At 33.6% G+C, this 21,553-nt stretch overlaps 1 protein-coding gene across 5 annotated transcripts; it reads right to left on the reverse strand.

The window, feature by feature from the left end:
- Positions 1–4,260: 4,260 nt before the first annotated feature.
- gbgt1l4 (globoside alpha-1,3-N-acetylgalactosaminyltransferase 1, like 4) lies at positions 4,261–21,138 on the reverse strand. 5 transcript variants are annotated; one of them, XM_087251415.1, is made up of 7 exons: positions 21,024–21,138; positions 10,724–10,759; positions 9,985–10,011; positions 9,665–9,712; positions 8,542–8,571; positions 8,276–8,413; positions 4,261–5,465 (listed from the first exon to the last, which is right to left on the reverse strand). In XM_087251415.1, exons 1-7 carry the CDS (start codon positions 21,083–21,085, stop codon positions 4,775–4,777), a joined length of 1,032 nt encoding a protein of 343 aa, XP_087107541.1. In that variant the 5' UTR covers positions 21,086–21,138; the 3' UTR covers positions 4,261–4,774.
- Between the last annotated feature and the right edge of the window lie 415 nt (positions 21,139–21,553).

Genomic DNA, 21,553 nt, shown 5'->3' on the forward strand with positions numbered 1-21,553 from the left:
TTCATTTTAGGTGTCCTTTAAGCTTTCATATTACATTACTCAGTATAGGGATAGCCTATGTTCGGAATTGAAGTAAACACTAGGTAATGAAGTAAACTTCATTTTTTAATAACATATTTAACGAAAAATATTGCACAATTATTTGTCTAAAAAAGATTAATCAGCTAGTGAATTTGTAGTCAGCAGAAGATAATGTTCTGAAGACCTGAAAACTAACAATTGATCTCCTTGATTTCCTCGTTCCTCATATTCTTTTTGTGAAACACTGTGCCATGCCAAGACAGACTAAAAGCAAAAAGCAAAGTGTTGCATTATATTTTAGCATTTGATTCACTGATGTTAGTGATTTTAGTCTTGTATTATTACAATAATTATGTTGTGGGATAGATTTCATTGAACTCATTCATGATAGAAATAGGGTTCCGCTAATTGAGTGTCATCAGTAAAACACCGAACATCTGAATCACTCAAATCACACAGACACCGAGAATCAGCACATCTTAGTAATGGTGACAAATCACTTCCCACAATGCAAACTGGAAGTTATACAGATGAATTATGGGTTAACAAAATTGGTTCAAAACTACTTGTTTAAGGCAAAGGGTTTCCATGTCAGAAGTTGGCATGTTAATTATAAGTTGAAGTTAATTTAAGTGGTTAGGAATAAATTTAGCATTAGTAATAAACACCTGCTGTTACAGTTTTTTTCCCAAATGCTTACACACAAAATCTTTTCATGTCACAAATTCTGAAATGTCTCAGTCAAAATGCAAAACTACACAGCAAATTTCCAGAAGCCATTTCTCAGTCTTAAACTAAGTATTCAATCGCATAAAACACTTTTTCCAAAACACCATACACAATTCTCTACCTAAAACACACAAAAAAATCTAACAAGGGGCTTGCTTTCCTTTTCACAACAAGTCAAAACACAACCAATCAAAATGCTATTTTATTTCACCAGGTCACACGCACATACTGCCCAAATGTGGAAACACTAATTTCTTAACTGTTCAGTAACCAATCACTGCCTCACCGTAGTACAGGCTTATAAATATGTTAAAGGTGACAGTACACCGGGCTGTTCTGGTTCAAAAAAGTATTCACAATTTGTACATATTGCATGATCTCGTTTTCTTAATCCTAAACTCAAAATTCCTATAAAAAATAACAGAGGAATTCTTCTCAGTCTGGTCCTGGAAAGTGTATGATGGCTAACGCTACACATGACGCTTCTCCAGGCAAACGACGCAATAGAAAGCAATATATAGAGTATTTATACAGTTGAAGTCAGAATTATTTGCTCCCTTTGATTCTTTTTTTTTTTTTTTTAATATTTCCCAACTGATGTTCAACAGAGCAAGGAAATTTGCACAGTTTGTCTGATAACATTTTTTCTTATTTCTGCAAGAATAAAAGCATTTATTAATAAAAAAACACATTTTAAGTTCAAAATTATTAGCCCCCTTAAGCTATATATTTTTTCCGACTGTCTACAGAACAAATTATCATTCTACAAAAACTTGCCTAATTACTCTAACCTGCCAAGTTAACCTAATTAACCTAGTTAAGCCTTTAAATGTCACTTTAAGCTGTATAGAAGTGTCTTGAAGAATATAATCAAATATTATGTACTGTCATCATGGCAAAGATAAAATAAATCAGTTATTAGAAATGAGTTATTAAACTATTATGCTTAGAAATGTGTAAAAGAAATATGCTCTCCGTTAAACAGGAAAGGGAGGAAAAAATAAACAGGGTGGCTAATGATTCTGACTTCAACTGTGTTTGTGTCATTGTGTGCGAGTGTGTGACTGTATATTGCTTTACATTTGCTATACGACATTGGCCTAATAAATAATTTATGTTTCTACTTTACTATGATTACACTACAGTATTTACAGTGCACATGTTCCCCCTCTCAGCCCAGTACTTTCTCTGTAGAACACTGAACATTGAGAACATTGACAATTTTGTATAAACCTATAAAAGAGCAAACAGCTGTAGATTTAGAACAGCAGTCCTTACATGCTACATCCAAACACTTACTATTATTGGTGTTTGCCATTTTATGCAAATGCTTCATTCTGACATGTGTTTATTGCATTTTGAATGCAGTGTTACACGATGGAGATGTTAGGCAGTTTGCATTTTGTGTGTGCAGTTTTGAGAATTATGTGTAGTTTTGAAAAAAGGTGACAATGTTTTGAAAAAGTCTACAAGCAGTTGGACAAAAAGGGTATAGTAAACTCATAATTCCCTAATGGTTGAAAATAAACTATATTTTGTAGAAACTATACTGTGACTCTCTTGTTGTTAATGCAATAAATAAATATAAATATAAAAAATTCATAAATATAAAATAAATAAATCGTTGATCATGACAAGTGATCAGTCATCATTAATGCAGCAAACTATGAGCCCCAAAGCTTTTGTCTAAGCTCAGCAAATCTCTTATATAAATAAATAAACTAATATACTGTACCTAATAAACCTAATATAACTAAGCTGAAGGATAGTGAGTGAGTGTCAGGTCGCATATTTGTTCTTGATCTAAATCGCAACCATTTCAGTTGATGAAGTTTTATTACATTAAAGTACAGCTCTGACTAAAATGAAACCAGTACATCTTTTAAAGAATAACCTCAGCTGAAGTCATGCACAACCTTAATGCTGTCTAAACTGACATCTCATTTATCAATTTGTTTTTAAACCAGTGGTGTGAAAAGAGGTAAGATAGTACAGTTGGTGTAAGACATGTGTTGACAGGAAACCTACACAGGCTCTCTAGACTGCAAAAAAAAAAAAAAAAAAACTTTCTGCAGGGAGTGGAGGAAAACTAATCAACTGGTATGTGATAAAACATCACACCCAGGTTTAAGTTATCATGGTAACAATCTCGATAGATGAGCTTTAAGGAATTTTACATGTGAACCACTCACAGAACTGGACTTTCTAAACAGCTAAGACTACATTTTAGAATGTATGTCATTCTTGTGAGTGTGTGTGTGTGTGTGTGTGTGTGTGTGTGTGTGTGTGTGTGTGTGTGTGTGTGTGTGTGTGTGTGTGTGCGTATGTTCATGTTCACGTTCTTGTTCTTTGTGAACTAATTTGCTTCGTCTATGCTAAATAGTCTTTATTGATGGTTGTACACTGTAAAAATGCTGGGTTCCACACAATCAGATTGCGTTGGGACAACAAGAAGGAATTGAGTTCTTTAAGTAAGATATTTAAATAGATATAGCATAAAAAAGTTAAGTTGTCCCCCAAAAAAATCATATCATAAACCGTTTTTTAAGTGAGGCATGACCCACGCTCTTTTCTCTTCTCTTCTTCATGTACCAGTTATTCAACCTCTTGCTGTCCTGCACTTAAACATCACCAGCCAAAATGTGACCTGTACTTCTGAGACATAAGTTTGGTCCAGGCTTCAGCCTTTTCTCTGCTCTTCAAAAACCTTCAGCATAAAGCCAGTTGTTTTATATCCTCGTCAACAAGTCCAACTCACAACCTTGCTGGAATGCTCATTAACCCATCAAAATGGAGAAGCAACAGCTATGGATGTACTCACTAGGCTATCCAAACCATGACATTTGACCCCTATTTCCTGACTTGTGTGACAAGTGTGAGTGCTCTGTATACTTTGCCTGAAATACAAGAATAAACAAAAAAATAAATGAAAAGCTAAACAAAGATTTACCATTAGTCCATTGCCTGTTTGCTGATTCAGGATGAGTCCTCAGTCCACAACTAGAAAACTGCGCTGTATAATTGTTATGCCTTCTCCATGGTACGTCAGCAAAGATTCTTGATTAATACGCTTAGTAATTTGTATAATAGCCAACTTTGCGCACATTATCCTTAGAGGTGGTAATAAACACACAAGAGTTGCTCAAAATGCTGCATACACACCAATAGCTTATATAAAGAAGCACCTCGACAGCAGTCCATTTTTTTTAATTTAATATTTACCTCCTCTAATAAAACAGCAGATTGCTTACTGCACAAGTCTATTCTTGGTTTAATTTTGGAGAAATCTTATTTTATAAACTTCTATTTTTAATGTAGAGTGTCGTTAAAATTGACGTTTAACATTTTGCCGTAAATTCAATCTGATGCAGCTGTCGCTATTGCCGTGTGTGGTTAGAAGAAGAAAAAAAAGGCAGATGTCAGAGTAAATTTGTACCTACACATTTAGTGTGTAGGTACAAACCAAAGTGGAACATCCAAAGTGTGAGGGGAAATAAAGACAGTTTACACTTTTTAGCAAATGATCAATTTAATAATTCATAATATATCACACCAGTTCACATACTGTCACAATGCTTGAAGAAACCCAAACTAATAATAAGTTTATACTTTTGATTCGTTATTTCCATTTAGTAAGAACCATAGATCATGATTATTTTTGGAATATACTGTATGTAAAATAATTTAAAATTCATATATGCAAAAGTACCTGTAACTGAGCTGTAATCAGAGTTTATAATTAGTAGACAACTTATATTTTAAGTTTACTGAAGGAAAATGCTAGTTTTGATAAGGTATTATAGTATAACAATAATAGTTTTTGAATCTTCTTAATCATACAACCGTTTTAAATCAACACTATACACTTATCTAAATCACTTTTCAGCAGCAAATGGTCACTTCAGATGTTGATGTATAGCTTATGAGAAATATATTTGGCCACAGCGTTTGCTAAAGACTACAAAAACATTAAAATTACACCAGTTTAAAATATAAAGCATAAAATCTGTTACGTTTCAGTAAACTATGGGTTTGGACGAACAGCAGCATAATTTTTAATAACTTGAGAGAAGCGAATGATTTTGACCTCATTTGTCTGCGGTTTGAAGTCCTGCCACAGGTACTCGGGTGAAAGCAGTTTACTGGGTTTGTTATAAACAAAGTATTTGTTCAAATGGGACTCCTCTTGCCATGCTGCCTCAATGGATTTAGCTGCATCAATGTCCAGCTGCTCTCTGCAGGTCTTAGCAACCTCATATACATCTTTCACTGCACCACCAAGCACAGCTCCACCATAATAATAATCACCATCAGAATAAGGGATAAACGCTTGAGACTCAGGCCTTCGCTCATATGGGAATTGCTCACGTGGTGTTTGATAGTAACCAGGATGAAGCACACCTACAAGACGACCCAAAGTCTCTGCACCCCAGCGGGCGTAGAACTTTGTATCAACGTCAAGGCTGAAAACATAGTCAGCTTCCTTCACCAATCGACTCTCAATTAGTTTCTCCAGCCTCTCCATTCTCCGCAATGTCATCTCCTGCCATCTGTTAGAACTATCAACTGTCATCACCGTCAACTGATGTCCTTCACCCAGTTTCACATCAGGAACCTCTTCTGGATGATCGGTGAAGATATAATAGTGCACATGAAATCCAACAAAATAATTCTGCTCTGCAGACTCCAGGAATTCTTTGAGAAACACTGTATATCTGGAAAGAGAGAGAAAGAAATGTTATTTAAAAAAAATAAGAATAAATAAAACAGTAAAGAATTCACAACCAGGATAATACCGATTGTTTCAAAATCCAAAACATTGACATTTAAATTATTATAAGTCCACACCATGTCTTTAACAATATCACAGTATATTGATAGACTTGATTTGAGCTAATAAATCTTCAAATTTTTGACAGCCACCCTGCTTTTTTGTAGGGTGAGATGTTTTACTTTGATATCGTAGTACATTAACTTACTAACAGACATTAATAGAGTACTAGTAAACTATCTGCGAACACTTTATTTTGATGCTCTTCAACAGACATTGTAGATAGTTAGCTAGATGGGTAGGTAATGTTATTTAACCAATCAAAAAAGGTGTAAACTAAACCATTGTATACAGTACCACAATGTCAAATAAAAATATGTAGAGTTAAATAAAACAAAGTGTTTTATGTGCATCATGATATTATAAAGTGTAACATGCACACATTTTCATCAGGTGTTTTCAAAGGATGGACAGTGCTTTCTTTTTGTTTCACTAATGAAATACACCTCATGTAGTGAATATGCAACTGGGACGTGACTGGAACAAAAGTGAGACATTACACTACTGAAATTTCTAATGCAGACCGTGTTTGGAACACAGCATTAAAGTTCACATGGATCAAGTACAGAACCAATGGCTTTGTTGTCACCAGTGATCACAGCACCACATGCCACACTCGGGGTCAATGCATCTGATGAATCCCCTTTCCAATTAAACCAATGCCTAGATTGTGAGTCAGTATTAGCAGCAGTAAAAAAATAATATATATAAAGAGTCAGAGGTCTCCACGCAAACATTTATTGGTGTACAGTATTATTTAAAAAAAAATAATAAAATTGTGAATGCCTCCTGGTGGTCCCTCAGTCAAATTACTGTTGCAAAGCCAATAGCACTAGCATTCGACTGGGGATTTAGCAGCTGTGGCACTAAAACATAATGTCTCTGTTCCCTCCTTCAGGGAACAAAGTTTGACAGTAACCAAAACATCCCCCAGTAAAAAGGTGACGAGACACTATAATGTCAGTGGGCACCGTCTTTCGGACGAAAGGTTAAACAGAGGTCCTGACTTTCTGTGGTCTTTAAAAATGCCGGTGTCATGGCCAAATTTGCTCAATTGGCCCCTTACGATCATAGCCTCCCAATCATCCCCATCCACCAAATTGGCTCTATCACCGTCTCTTCACTCCACCAATAGCTGGTGTGTGGGGAGCGCACTGGTGTCGTTGTCCTGTAGCTGCAGTCGCATAACCCAAGTGGATCCTGCACACTGGTGATGGTGTGGAGAGAACGCAAGTACAGAGGATGCATGAAAGTTCCCTGATGCGTTCTTGATATAGGATGCAGCGCTGCAAACTGAAGCAGAGCACTTGCTTTAGAAGTCCTAGAAGTCATTGCAACGAAGTGCGAAGCACAGCATTTAATTTAGATTTATTAATAAAAGTTCAGAGATATAACTTCTACCCAAGGAGTTTCCCTAAGTGAAACGGTGAATGTAAACATAAGCATGAAAATCTTAATCAAGGCATAAACACATTAAGAGTGTTTATTTGCTGAAATTCATATTAAAATCTGTTTTATTTGTATTGTGCAAGTATATTTGTAAGGCTTTATGCATAGTATTGTGAAAAGGGGAAAACAAATTATTGTATGGGCTTTGAATGCTATAATGTTTAAATTTTCCATGACCACCACAAAGAATCCAGCATCTCATTCCTCTCAGGAAACATTCTCTGTTCTCATTGTCTCCCGAGTTTGTTCTTCCGAGGTGACCTGGCAAGAGCATTCTTCACAAGAATGAGAGTCCGTTCTCTGCATTCTTGGAATTGAGTATTGAGACACAGCCCTTGTTATAGACCAAGCATCCGGCTCCTCCGAGTTGGATGTTGGGTGCCTTAGAGGAACTCCATAGGGTTCACAAGATGGGGAACTTACTAGAGCGCATACATCTTCGGTTTAAGGAGAATGGCACAGCAAGTGTTTTCAAAACCATGCTTGGCCTTCTCCCGATCAACTGGCACTGCTCAGAGATTATAAAATCTCGCAAAATGTGCAGTCGCATCACCCAAGTAGATGCTGCACACTGGTGGTAGTGTGGAGAGACCCCCCTCACCTCATGATTGTAAAGCACTTTGGTTGTATAGCCTTACACAATGCGCTATATAAATACACGCGCTATATAAATAACTATGCGCTATACACACTACTTACTAGTATGTTTAAAGGCCAGTCACTGCTAGCTCACATCAAAAGAGCCAGTGATGGAAAAAAAAGCCATCCATCATTTGCACCAACAATCTCTCGCACAGGTGCATCCAACTTGAGTGGACATTTGTAACATACGCCAAAAACTAGCATGAACAGACACTAAAGTCAGCCTAATGTTAACTGACTGCTCCACATCAGCTTATTGCCTCATGTCCTAAAATGAAGTGAAATACAGTACACCTCTGAAAGCTTACAGTGATCTACACAAAGACGTGTGTATAGAAACTGGGAAAACCAGAGGGCTGGCATTTTTTAACATAAACAAATAAAAAATGCATTCCAGTCAATGTTTAAATATTTTGTTACCACTTCTTCATTCTGTCTGCTGTGCTTTAAGGTGAAATACTTTTTTTTTTTTTTTGTAAGGTAAAATGCCCAATCTTTCAATTACAGCCCAAGTCTCGTTGAAAATGCATTTAGCTAATTTGATGTTGTTAAACGCAAAGTCAATAAAGATTAGAGGAATGAACAGGAGCGATGATAACTCACTTTCCAAGAGCGAAGACTGTGGTCGCTATAGTGACGTTTTGTTGTTTGTAGACTGAATCAATCAATGTGGGATCAAAAGTTCCTTCCCAAACAATTGGGGCTAACCATGGTGTAACAGGTACAATTTTGCCATCAGGTCTGTTTAAAAAAATAAATAAATAAATACACATTTGAACATGAAATCCAAAAGCATAGAACAATTCATTTAGAATAAAAGAAAAACAATTATACTTATTATAAAGATTTATATTATTGTGTGTTCTTACCCCACTACACTGGGCTGATTGAATGAAAGCCTGCAGAATAAAGTACAGTTGTTTTAAACTTTAGCAGTAAATAGATGATTCATAAAAGTCAGTCAGAAGCGGTATTGTATTCTGGGCTTAAATGTGGTTCTTAAAATCCCAAGCTCTTAACTGACTGTTCTAAAATGTAAAATGTCTGCAGCAAACAAATTTGAGTCCACCAAGTCAAAACGCACAATCTACATTGCTTCTGCATTCATATACCATACAGAAAGTAGTGGTCTCTGTAATAAAAAAAAAATAAATAAATGAGAAAAAAAAAAAACTGGTTTACTCAGTGTTCTGCAAACATAAAAATCCTTAAAATGTGACAATGTGTAAAACCTGGAATAAAAAAATGCTGCTAGGACAAATTATATTATCAAACGCAGTGGCATTAAACAATAGATTTCAAATCATCTTTTAAATTAAATACTTTGCTAATTTATTAAAGAATATTAACACAAATGTTCCACCAAACAGGATGGACAGACTCACTATTGGCTATTTTGCAGGTTGCATTTTAATCATAAGCTTTTGAGATGATAATAGTTTCTGTAAACAGACGACTAGTTTATTTTACATCCAAAACATGCATGACAACCACTTTTGCACACGAGCGCCTGTACTTGGGTGTTTTTGTTTTAAAACTTTAATGAAAAGTTTTAATCACGATTAATGTTATTATGATTACAGTTGAAGTTATGATTACTGACTTGATTAGAATGTATTGAACATGTATAATTTTATAATTCGGGATTATAGCAAACCATTTCCATGAAGTCATTTAGCAGAAGTTTTTATTGAAATACATAATCAAATCATTGTGAAGATGAACCAGTTTTGCTTTATGTACCTTGCCAAAATGAACTGACAGAACTAGAACAGGGAAAACATCCAGACGTCCCATCATGTTTAATAAAGTAGTATATAAATCAAACAAGGAAGTTTAATAATAACGCCTGTGCTATTTGAAATACAAAACCTGAGCCAAGTGTTCAGTAGATCACATTTCCAGTTTAAGAATCAAATATGGTTTATTACAATTAAACATAGAAATCACAAAAATTAGAGCAGCGCAATTGAAAGTAGTGTTTGTACTCACCCTTGTGGCAACTGCAAGAGAACACTTTCCTGGTGTTCCTTTGTTATGCTAAAAAAACAGAAGATTAATAAAAACTTAACACTTCAGTGTTTGAACCTTCTTGCTATGCAGCTACATATGTGTGCATTTTCTTTCTTTGATATGTATTTATTTATAAAGTCAGTTTTTGCTATGTAGATGCTTTATGTGCAGTTGCTGAAAAGTATAATTTCTTAGTGTACACATTTGAATGTTTGTGCATACAGGTGTGCTTCTGAGAATGTGCTTCTGAAAAGTGTTTTAAACGCGTTTAAGTAAAGATGAGCAATGAAAGTACTTACTTGAAGCAGAATCTTTGTACTTTAAATCTGCAACAGATACAAGGTTATTATAGGCAATGCTGGAAGACTGCATGATTAATGTTTGTTGTAACTGTGTCTATACTTAGACTTAAAACTCAGTAATTGTCTTCATTCATTTTTTTTCCAGCTTAGTCCCTTTAATCATCTGGGGTCACCACAGCGGAATGAACTACCAACCTATCCAGCATATATTTTACGCAGTGGATGCCCTTCCAGCCGCAACCCATCACTGGGAAACACTCGTACACTCTCATTCACACACATACAACAATTATCTTATTTTCTCATATTAAATCAGCAATTTGGTTTTGCTGTTTTTTTCCCTTCTTTTTTTTTACTGTGAAGGGCTGGATTGTACTGCTGAGTAAGTCAACACTGACACTATACACATATGAACTGCTTTATCCTTACCATCGGTTTACTTTTTAAAGACCCACAAGATTGCGCCAAATATCCAAAATAATAAGTATTATTTCGGGCAGTGACATCTTTAGCATTTGTGAATGAAGGCTTTTCTCTAAACCTAATCAAACGGCTCAAATTAATGTGACATGCTAAATTTAATAGCTGCCTTTTATGTTCTGAAATGTACAAAATGGTTACATGTTAAAGTATGTATAGGTGTAAATAACTTTAGTGCTACATAAAATTATTTGGATTAATTAGTAATTAATCTGCAGACATATCCCATTTAAAGAGTAAATCATTATGCACTCACCTGATGGAAGAGGAGGTGTAGCCCAAATATATGAGCCTGCAAGAAAACAAAAACAAATCACGCATATTAAAGTGTGCCAGAACACCACCAAAACATCCTCACACACACACACACGCACACGCACACACACGCGCACACACACACGCACACACACCTAACGGGATGAAATACACCCATACGCGTTTAAGCACTGGTTGGAATTCGAAGAAAAAGGTTAAAACTATCAGTCTAATGTTGGAAACTAGTGGATCTAATGGATGGGAAACTACTCATCGTTGAAGCGTGCAGTGCTATAGAATCACATTATCTGCGTTTATTTTAATGCACCCTCTAGATGAATAGACTATACTTTGTAGGAAAGTGCTTTAGCAATAAAAACAAAACGAAAAAAGGATGACCGATGTTTTTAGATTATAGAAGTTAATTTAACAGGCATTGAAAAATAAACACTACAGCTATTATTTTGACCAAATGCATCAAATCCCTACGACAAGACCTGCATATTATATGTTTAAGCAATTACATACCCACTCACTAAGCTGCCAAAGAACACCAGAATAACTGGATTTAATCGCGTTCTTTTTTTGAAGGTATCGTCTCCATTCATTTTGACAGGTGAACTGGATCGTCTTCTATTATGGGAGAGGGCGGAGTGTGTTGTTATAGTGAGGAAGATTAAGTAACAACAAGCTAACAGCTGTGTCTGAGGCTGCATCCTCCGAAAGACACAAGGGCGCGGTCTCATCGCGACATTTTTTGGCGTGCATGTACCAAAGGAAACATTTAACAAAAAAACAAAACAAAAAAAACCATCTATAAGATATAGATTTGTTTGTTTGATGTACTGTTTTATTTTGATAATGAGTACTTATAGGACAACATATTTTAAATTTACTAAAAATACTATAGGCTACATAATAAAAAGTGGGCTCAATGTAAACCAAAATTTTCCCAATTCTTTTAAAACAATCACAAAACAAAAAAGCACTGGAAACGTTTACTGCCCTGAAAACATTTAATTTTATGTAAATGTATTTATATATATATATATATATATATATATATATATATATATATATATATATATATATATATATATATATATATATATATATATATATATATATATATTTTTTTTTTTTTTTTTTTATATTTTTATCTTTTAGAAAGTTATGTATGTAATAGCTTACCTCTTGTTCTTGTGACATTGAATATTTTAGAAAAAGTACCAAAGGATATACATACAAATTTGAAACCTCATTTTGCAACATAAGTTTTTAAATCACCTTGAGGAAAAAAGTCAGTACAAACATTCCTATCGCTCAAGGTCCTGTGTAATTGAAAAAAAAAGAAAGAAAAATGCTAATACTAATGCTTTGCTTCTTATACTTTACGCACCTGAAACTTGACTACAGCACTTATTCATTGGTGCTCTTATTGTGTAAATTGCGTCCTTGTCCTCATTTGTAAGTCACTTTGGATAAAAGCGTCTGCTAAAAGACTAAATGTAAATGTAAATATGTATTTTTAACATTTTTATTAACATTAACTTAATAATCTAATCATATTATATAATTAATCATCTTAATATATTTAGATGCTATGATTATGTTAGACTATAATTGTTTACATAATGAAAATACCCGCCCTGTTCAAGTTGTTTTGTTATGGTAAAGTATAAAGAGATATACCTGTGGATACACATACTGTACCATAATTTCTGTGATAATTCAACCTTGTTGCTGGAGATCTACAGAACTATCCTGCAGAGTTCAGCTCCCCCCTGATCAAACACAAATAAATCAACTAAGTACCCTGTAAAAGTGATTAGTTTCTTAAAATTAGTAAGTCAATTGCCTTAAAAGTAGTTGCCTTTACTTAAAAATAAATAAACTCGTAGTACCTTTAAACTGTTTAGTTAACCTAATTCTACTCACTTTTTTAAAAAATAAAGTCAACAAATTTCTTTTTACAGTGTAGGATTTGAAGGAGCACTTGTGTTTGATCAGGAATGCAGTTGAACTCTACGAAATAGATCTCCAGCAACAGGAGATATCTTTATGTTACTGTGGGGATTGGATTTAGGGTTGGTGTTAATAAAATGCAATGTAATTGGTAAACAATAATATAATAATATTCAGTGATATTGCTGTTGTTACATTACCGTGAGGGTTGGGTGGAGGTAGACGCTAATAAAATAGAATTATTGGGTAATTTAATGAATAATATAAATAATTCCTGTTAACATCCAGCCACAGATGTATTTATCCCCTCTAACAACAACACCTTTTCATTTGAAGCACATGATCTCAACCACTCTCACTGGCAGAGCTGTGAAAAAACTGAAATGCTATTGGCTGTTTGTTTGTTTTTTTTTTAAAAGGGGAGGAACTAGATATGTCCCTGGTCTGTCTTCATGTTTCATTCAAGATGGTGTCAAACATCACATAAAAATAACGCATATTTCAAAGCACTTCACAGGGCTTGGCAGCTGTTAGGGTTGTTATGCTTGCTATATGTGATATCAGTTTCTTGTGGGTTTCCTTGCATAGATATGTACATTTATTTACATCTATTTATATTTACATAGACATCAATGGTTTCCTCAAGCACCACTGTTTTCTCTGCTGGATCATGTTGCAAGAAACATGAAACTGTAGTTTCATGAAACTGTAGTACCATTTTTCAAGAAAATCTCATTTTAAAAGATAATGCAGACAGAATATATTTTCTGTGGTTGCTATCTCACAAGTGTGGACTATAATTATCAGGTAGTAAACAGCAAAAATCAGTCTAAGGCACTCGAAAAATGTAAAAAAAAAAAAAAAAACATTTTCCACATTTTTCTAATGCCTTGGACTGATTTTTACCCTTACTCAAAAACTATTATTTAAGCTACCCCTTGCACACTTTTTGTTTGATTTTGGATTTTTTTTTTCAGGTAGTTTTTTGTACAATTGTAGAACAATTTAAAAATAATTTCACCAATATTTCATGCAAATGCTGTAGTGAAAATTAAGGTATGCAATTTAGCAGTGGGACAAAAATAGCGGTCTTACTATTTTTTCTACAGAAACTCTTTTCATTTATTCATGTTTATTTTTAAGCTTAAAAACTTAAAAACGTTAAAACAATGCATGTGTAATAGCACTAAAATAACCTAAAAAAAGGGCAATAAATAGTCTTGGAAATTCTCTATTTTTGGGGATACTGTATATGGCTCTTCCCCTTACCCCTACATCTCCAAGCAAAAAAAAAAAAAAAAATGGAAGAATTGGGTAAGGGGAAGGGGAAGGGGTAAAACTGGGTTTGGGCTAAAATTATTATTTTTTAAATTTAAAGTTAAAGTCAATTCAATCATAGACAAATCCACTTAACCAATAAATCATACTTTTTATTCTTATTATACTTTTATTCTTTTATCCACGACTTCATAAATTCTTGATGCACAAAATCCTTGAACCAACAGCAGCATTATAAACAAAGTACAGTGAAGCAGCACAGGTAAAGCATATGTGCATAAACAAATTAATAATCTGTCATTTACATACTGACAAATGTCAACACGCATTACATAAAATTTCCGTCATCCTAAATGCCATTTATGTTGGACCACACGAAATGTTTTCCTTGGCAGCACAAAACAACTGCCAACAACTTTCAACTCTACAAAACAAAACCTTTACTTACAGCAAAGAAGTGATCAAGCTAAGAAGAAAAAAACATACTAAGATCAATGCTACTAATTTTACAAGCATCTGATTGTGCTGGACAAATACAAATTAAACTATTCAGTATTAATATATAATCTAACTAACTCAAGGCATTCAAAGCACAAAAAAATAAGTTATCACAGTATTTACTAAATCAAAAGACTATTTTTCTGTGAAATAAATTGACAAAAAAAAATGTATTCACTGTATTACAGAAACTGCCAAAATAAACATTACCCTGCTTATTTCACACATACTGACCAGATACAGGCATGAACCGAGCAGAGGTTTCTTCGTGATTGACTTGATATTGTGAAAAGAGAGAGAGCAGCAAAAAGGTTGCCAAGGACAATATTCAAATATGTGACCTCATAATGGAGTGATTTACCTATAAAATACTTCAGAAAGATTTGTAGATATACAGTCCTTTTTGTGAATATAGTTACAGAATAACTGAGGGTTAGCATTGTCATTGAAAACAATCTCTGCATCTGAGTGTAATTTCAAAAGTGTACTGTAAATAAAAAAATGATCGTTTTCAACAATATTAAAATAGTTTCAACAATGTTTTTTAATTATGTCTTCTCCTACAGAACTAAATGTAGCAGCAAAAAGAAAAAAAGGAAAAAAAAGTGTCTTCTCTCATTTCAACCAGAATGAAAAACCTGAAATACAGGAAGTTCAGTCCAGACAAAGAAACAAGTCTATAGTACTATAATTACATTTTATTACATACTATTGTCACATTCTCAACAACAACAAAAAAAAAAATATATATATACATTTTTTTTTTTTTTTTGAGAATGTGACAATAGTATATATATATATATATATATATATATATATATATATATATATATATATATATATATATATATATATATATATATATTATCCTATCCGTGGAAAAATGTATATATATATATATTATCCTATCCGTGGAAAAATGAATGCAAGTTTTTCATGCATGCTTACGGAATGAAACCCAACGTCTGGTTTACAACCAGATGACCAAGGCCCACTAAGAGGTCACAGCAGAGGCAATTGGCAATTTTCAATTGGCCCACAGTGTTATTTTAGAACAAAGTCAAAACTAGAATGTTTATTAATAGTTTGAAAGTATAGTATGTTTAAAGTTTTACTAATGAATAAATGTTTATTTATTTAAAAAAGGGTAAGAAAAAAACGTGAATACAAATAAATGAATAATACAACTAGTTAGTCATGTAAATTTAATGAGTAAAAGGAATTGGATCCCTGAAAAACTTGAGGAATTGTGAATATAACCCATTTCCTTAAAAAAATGTTTGGAAAACACACACATTTTCATTACTTTTTACAGTAATAAAATCAGCAGCTTCTATCAATAAAAAGTACCTTTTTAAAAATGTACATATTAGTACTTGAAAGGTCCACAATGGTACCTCAAAGGTAGTTTTTAGTTACATTTGTGTACTAATATGCACCTTTGAGGTACCATTGTGGACTCTTTGGGTACAAATATGTATCTTTTATTTAAAATACATAAGATATGTCAATACATACCCAGCTATTGAAACTCCCGCCAACAAAAGAAGAGAAGAATTTATGTTTTGAAGTTTCATTATTCCAACTATTAGACCCTTATTCGCTTTGAGAATTGAATGTCAAAGATGACAGCAATAGAGAGTAATATCTTTAAATTATTGCACTAATTTTATTCTGTCAGAATTAGCCACTGTTCTTTAAGAATGAACTGGTGTGCAGAGAATGAACTCTTTTGTACAGCAGGTAAAGTGGGGTGTTCTGCAGGGGCGGAGCTTTAGGCCAGCATACACTGATCTGAGCTTGACCACCTCTTTGGCCACCTGGCTCACATTCTCGATTTCTGTTTGTTTACAACCACAGCACACGTGATTCTTCACATGACCTCAGTGCAGGCACAAGGCAAGCGAGTGAAGAAAACTTGCAGGCACCGAAAAGCATGAACAGTGAATGGCGGATAATACATTTACAAAAATAGTGTACAGTCAGCCAAATACAAAATGAATCACGTATATATATATATATATATATATATATATATATATATATGTATTTTTTTTTTCTGGATATATGCAAATATCAACAAATTAACCCGACAAACAAACACACAGAAAAAAAAACCTTCCTATTATCTGTCAAGTTTAATGATAGTAGATCAATTTTATAAATTATTATAAATGTTGAAAAAAAGATGCTTCAGTTTGTTAATAAAAACAATATTAGTTGACATGAATTATTAATTGTCTTTATTATTAAAGCTTAGTTGTAAGCATTAGAGCTAATATTTTAACTTAAAACTATCATATACATTACTTAAGAATCAAAAAGGTTGATTTTGAAGTTATCTTCAAATGTAAGCTGAAAAGACTTCTACAGCATTGTGCAATTATTTTCTATGAATGTGCTCTAAAATGGGGAATAATTCCAAAAACATTTTGACTCATTTAGAGTCTGGCTCAGCAGCTCTAAAAAGTATATGAATTGCTATCCAGCTTACTATTCTGACTTGGTGGTCAATAAAATGACATTGAGTATTTAACTAAGTACTGTGAGGGTTACAATAATACTAAGGTATCACATTTAACTTTTTCACCCTAAATTAAAAGCCTTATTTGATTTTTAGCTTTAAACCTAGCCTAATTATCTTTAGGTGATCATTTGCTGTTTTAAATGTCTAAAAAAATAACAGGACATATGATGATGTCTTAGTTGCAGTTACTAAACATTAAACATATTTAAACAAGCTTAATTGTAAATATTCAGTAGATTTTATGTGGTCTAGAAGTGCCAGAGAATTAAATTTTTATTGAGGCTTTCAACTGTTTTTACAGATGTGATTTATGAAGCATCATTTCACCAAGTCAAATTGTTTTTAATGATCTATACATTTTAATATTCAGTTAATCTTATTTAAACAAACAATTATTCAAGCTAGTCTCTTTGTGTGGACTGGGATTACTGTGTAGTGCTTGCCTTTAATTTCATTGCCAATACATTTACAACAGCCTGTCATAAAGCAAATAAACAGAGTCCATAATGTCATACTTCTTTTCTTTTGATTTAAGACTCTGACCACGTATTTGCTTTTTTATTGATAGTTGGATAATCAAGAAAGTCAGTTTACACATGAATACATTATCAAAAGTGGTAAAAACAAGAAATACAAGAAACTATACCTGAAGTTTATTTTTAAATTTATTTTGAGAGGAGCACACGCTTAGGATTGATAGCAGCTGGTCCACATTAACTAACACTGATTCACCAATCAGACGACTCCTTAACCACAATAAACAACCACTATAAACTGAGTATCTTACTTCAGCCATCTTCGTCTTGAAGAATCCCCCCTTCCACCCCTACTCCTCCCATTTCCTTGTCAGGGCAGCTTGGAGGCGTAATGGTTAGCATCATTGCCTCATAGCAAGAATGTCACTGGCTCAGAAACTACCTGGCCAAGTCGACATTTCTGAGCAGAGTTTCAATGTTCTCCTCATGTTTGCGTGAGTTTTCACCGGGCTCTTCAGTTTCCCCCCCACAGACCAAAAACATTTAACATAAGTAAATTGACAAAACTAAATTGACAGCATTGACACTCCATAGCATTCATAATCTATGTCCTACAATATCAAGCAGGGAGAGTTCTTGAGGCCTACCTGAACTCGGACTACCCTCTCTCCCTGAAATGGGGGGGAGCCCCGGGCTCAAGGATCTCACGAGTTCAGGGCTCTCTCCGGGACGGCATGCCAAACACGCTTCAAAATCAATCATCAGCTAAGGGCGTACTCTTAAAACCTAGTTTAAAAATGGACACCCTATTTCAACAAGGAACCATTACACCACCACTTCAGTTCCATATCAATGCAAGTTAATTGTATTGAGTTGCAGGTTCCTTTTTAACTGGTTGTTGTTGAAAAAAGGTTTCGTGGCAACCCAGACTGGTTGCTGGCCCCAAAAACACATTAGTACTAAAACCTGTCATACAACTTGGCAGACCACTATACCACACCCATGTCTATGCAAATAGTAGATTAACATTAGTAGGAAAAGTGAGGGGGGAAATAGCAAGAACTCCCAAAATGATTAATTGTGAGTATTTGTTAAATTCAAAACATTTACCAAGTTTAAAAGGCTGCATATTCATCCAAAAAACGTATGCATGAAGTGACCGTCTTCCTTTAGGATAACGAGGTTCCAACATTTTTTAGTATCTTCCTTTGTGTTCAACAGAAAACTCAGACAGATTTGGAACAAGTCAAAGAGCATGATAACAGAATTTTTTATTTTATTTTATTTTATTTTATTTTATTTTATTTTATTTTTTTGGGTGGGCGGGGAGCTGTTTGGCAACCTTTAGTGTTAACAAAGGAAGTAAAAAATAAAAAAATTATAATAATGGCCATTTACATCAAATAAATAAGCATAATTAACTATGATAAAGTAAACTAATGATATTTTTCTTCTATGATAAAGAAGAAAAGATAGTGTCATTGTTCGTGCCAACAAACCCAAAAAAAGGAGGAAAAATCTGTGTTAAGTATACAGACTGGATAGGTGTGCCTGATTGAAAATACCTGCACATAGTGTTGCCTTGTCTGTCTTTTACCCAACATTAAAAACAACCTGTCAGCTCTGATTTACACCCATGAGAAAACATGAATAAATAACTCATTTCATAAATAACATCATAATTTGCTTTCATCAATTAAAAATGTGAATAAGCCACAGAGAAAAGTACCTTCAATAATACAAGTTAACTACAAGTTTAATGTTCTTGTTAACCTTTATGAATGATGTTGCTCTAAATTATTTAATTTAGTAAAACACTTCAAAATTTTTTTTTTCTGTTAGGACAAAAAATGTGTGGATAAATTAATGCCATACATACGGCTGGATGGCAGTAAGACCTTTTATCCACGAGTATATTAAAATATTAGCACCTAAATGACAATATACATTTAGTAAATGTAAATGAAAAGAAACTATGTAACATTTCAACATCTCAAAGCCAGTCTGTCCACTTTTTAGGAGACTACGATTAATTTTATGAAAAGTATGGCAAGTTAGAAGACAAAAAAGTTCTGTGTTTCGATAAAAATGTTGTCCTTTGATAAAAAGTATACATTTTGCAAGGATTAAAGAGAATATATAAAGAGTTGGTGGTAGATGTGGATGATTTTTCAGATGCTGTATTTAAAACATTGTGTATGAATTGTGATGAAAATTTGGAGAAAAAAAAGAGAAGGATTTTGTTTTTAACTTAAACAAATGAGGTTGACTATAGAACTGTGTAAACACACAACAGAGATTACAATGCTGTTTTTTTCTCCACAGTTCTCTTCCTTTAAAATGTATAGATCAGTTAATGTTTCTTTTTCACATTTAAACATTATAAGTTATAGATTTGCGCAAAGGAAAAGCAAAACAATTAAATAAATAAATATACAGTATAAATAAATACAAAGCTATATATGTAAATCTCATATTTTGTAACAATTTGCCCTGGTTGTTAAAGAAAAATGGGCTTGGCACAGAGATCATGATATATATTTCAACACAGTTTGAGTTGCAAAATGTTGTAGAGTGATTTTTTAAAATAAAAATTGCATTGTGTTTTTGCCTATTTTTGTTCTTGTATTTGTATGGTTGATGAATGGACTCAAGGAGCTAGATTTGTTTAATTTTTTTGCTGTGGCTATGTTACAATAAATCATAGAATCATTATTTCTGGAATGATTGTAATTTAATGTTCAACCACATTTTGGTTGAATTTTTCCTCAGATTCTCGAGTTACCCTCTTAATGGGACAGTTCCCCAAAAATGAAAACTACCTCATTAATTCTCTATGCAGTGGTTCCAAACCTGTAAAACCTGTCTCCATTGACTTATATAGGAAAAACAAATACTATGGAAGTCAACGGCCACTGGTTTCAGCTTTCGTCAAAATATCTCCTTTTGTGTTAAAAAGATTAAAGTCAAACAGGTCTGGAACGAGTAAGTAAATTACAAAATTTTCAGTTTTGGATTAACTATATACAGTACCTTTAAAGCGCTTGCTTAAAAATACTTCCTTGTTTTAAAAATACAGCTTTGGGCATATATTTATTGATATAATTTTATATAATAATAAAATATATAATCACACCAAGATTAAGACAAAATTAATCCACTAATAGTTTTTCTAATCACACAACCACACCACAACAGCCCGTTGGTTTTCAGATGTCTGTCTCCTCACATTAATTTTAATAAACGTCAATTATTGCTGTAAAAGTGCCAATAACTTGTAAACACTACTTTTATTCCAAGTGGATTTGTTTTAAATAACCTGTAATACCAGATCTGAATTCCAAACTTTAAGCCAAGAAACACTTTTTAATATGGCATCCAGTATGTCATTCAAACAAACAAAAGAAACAAACAAAAGATTAAGTGTGACTATTAATGTATAAAGAGTGTATAAAGATTCACTAATAAAAAACTGAAGACAAAAAAAAAAAAAAGAAAAAACACAATAGGCAACAGTATACAATTACAAATGTCAAAAGAAAAAAAAACACACATACCCAGCAAAAGAGAGTCCAGCCACAACAAGAAGAAAGGTATTTGCATTTTGAAGAAGTTTCATTACTGCTGTTTTAGGTGTTGTGTCCTCGTTCCGTTGAAAAGCAAATGTCCATTAAAGCTAGACAGCAGCAAGAGATACATATAGGGAGGAGTGTGTTAGAGTGAAGCGTTTGTGTATGATTAAGCAACCTATAGCATCCAACTCGACGCATTTGGCGTAAGAGCACGCAACTGACAGTATTCTCAAGCTCTCACGCCACACATCCATCTCTGTGAAATATATATTTTTAGCTTTAATAAAGCCGGTTTTAAAGACACTTTTCGTTATATAAAGATGTTATTCTGTGTGTGCAACCGAATCAAGACTGGTGAAAGCCATGCGTCTCCGCTCCGGGTATGAATCCCAGTTGTAAACATTCATGTCAAATAAATATGCGCTGCTTACACGCCACTTATGCGTTGTGTAGTGCTGAGAAACGCACCCCTGCCGTAAAATGCACCCCTCTCATAGATTTACATTAGAACTTTC

Source organism: Danio rerio, chromosome 5 (assembly GCF_052040795.2).
Source record: "Danio rerio strain M-AB ecotype USA chromosome 5, GRCz13ab, whole genome shotgun sequence".
Classification (NCBI taxonomy): Eukaryota; Metazoa; Chordata; class Actinopteri; order Cypriniformes; family Danionidae; genus Danio; species Danio rerio.

Excerpts from the sequence above, each read along its gene's own strand:
- gbgt1l4 (XM_087251415.1), bottom strand. The coding sequence starts at position 21,085 with ATGAAACTTCTTCAAAATGCAAATACCTTTCTTCTTGTTGTGGCTGGA. Across the intron at positions 10,760-21,023 it reads GCTGGACTCTCTTTTGCTGG|GCTCATATATTTGGGCTACA; the intron begins GTATGTGTGTTT and ends GTTTTCTTGCAG. Across the intron at positions 8,414-8,541 it reads AATCAGCCCAGTGTAGTGGG|ACCTGATGGCAAAATTGTAC; the intron begins GTAAGAACACAC and ends TTTTTTAAACAG.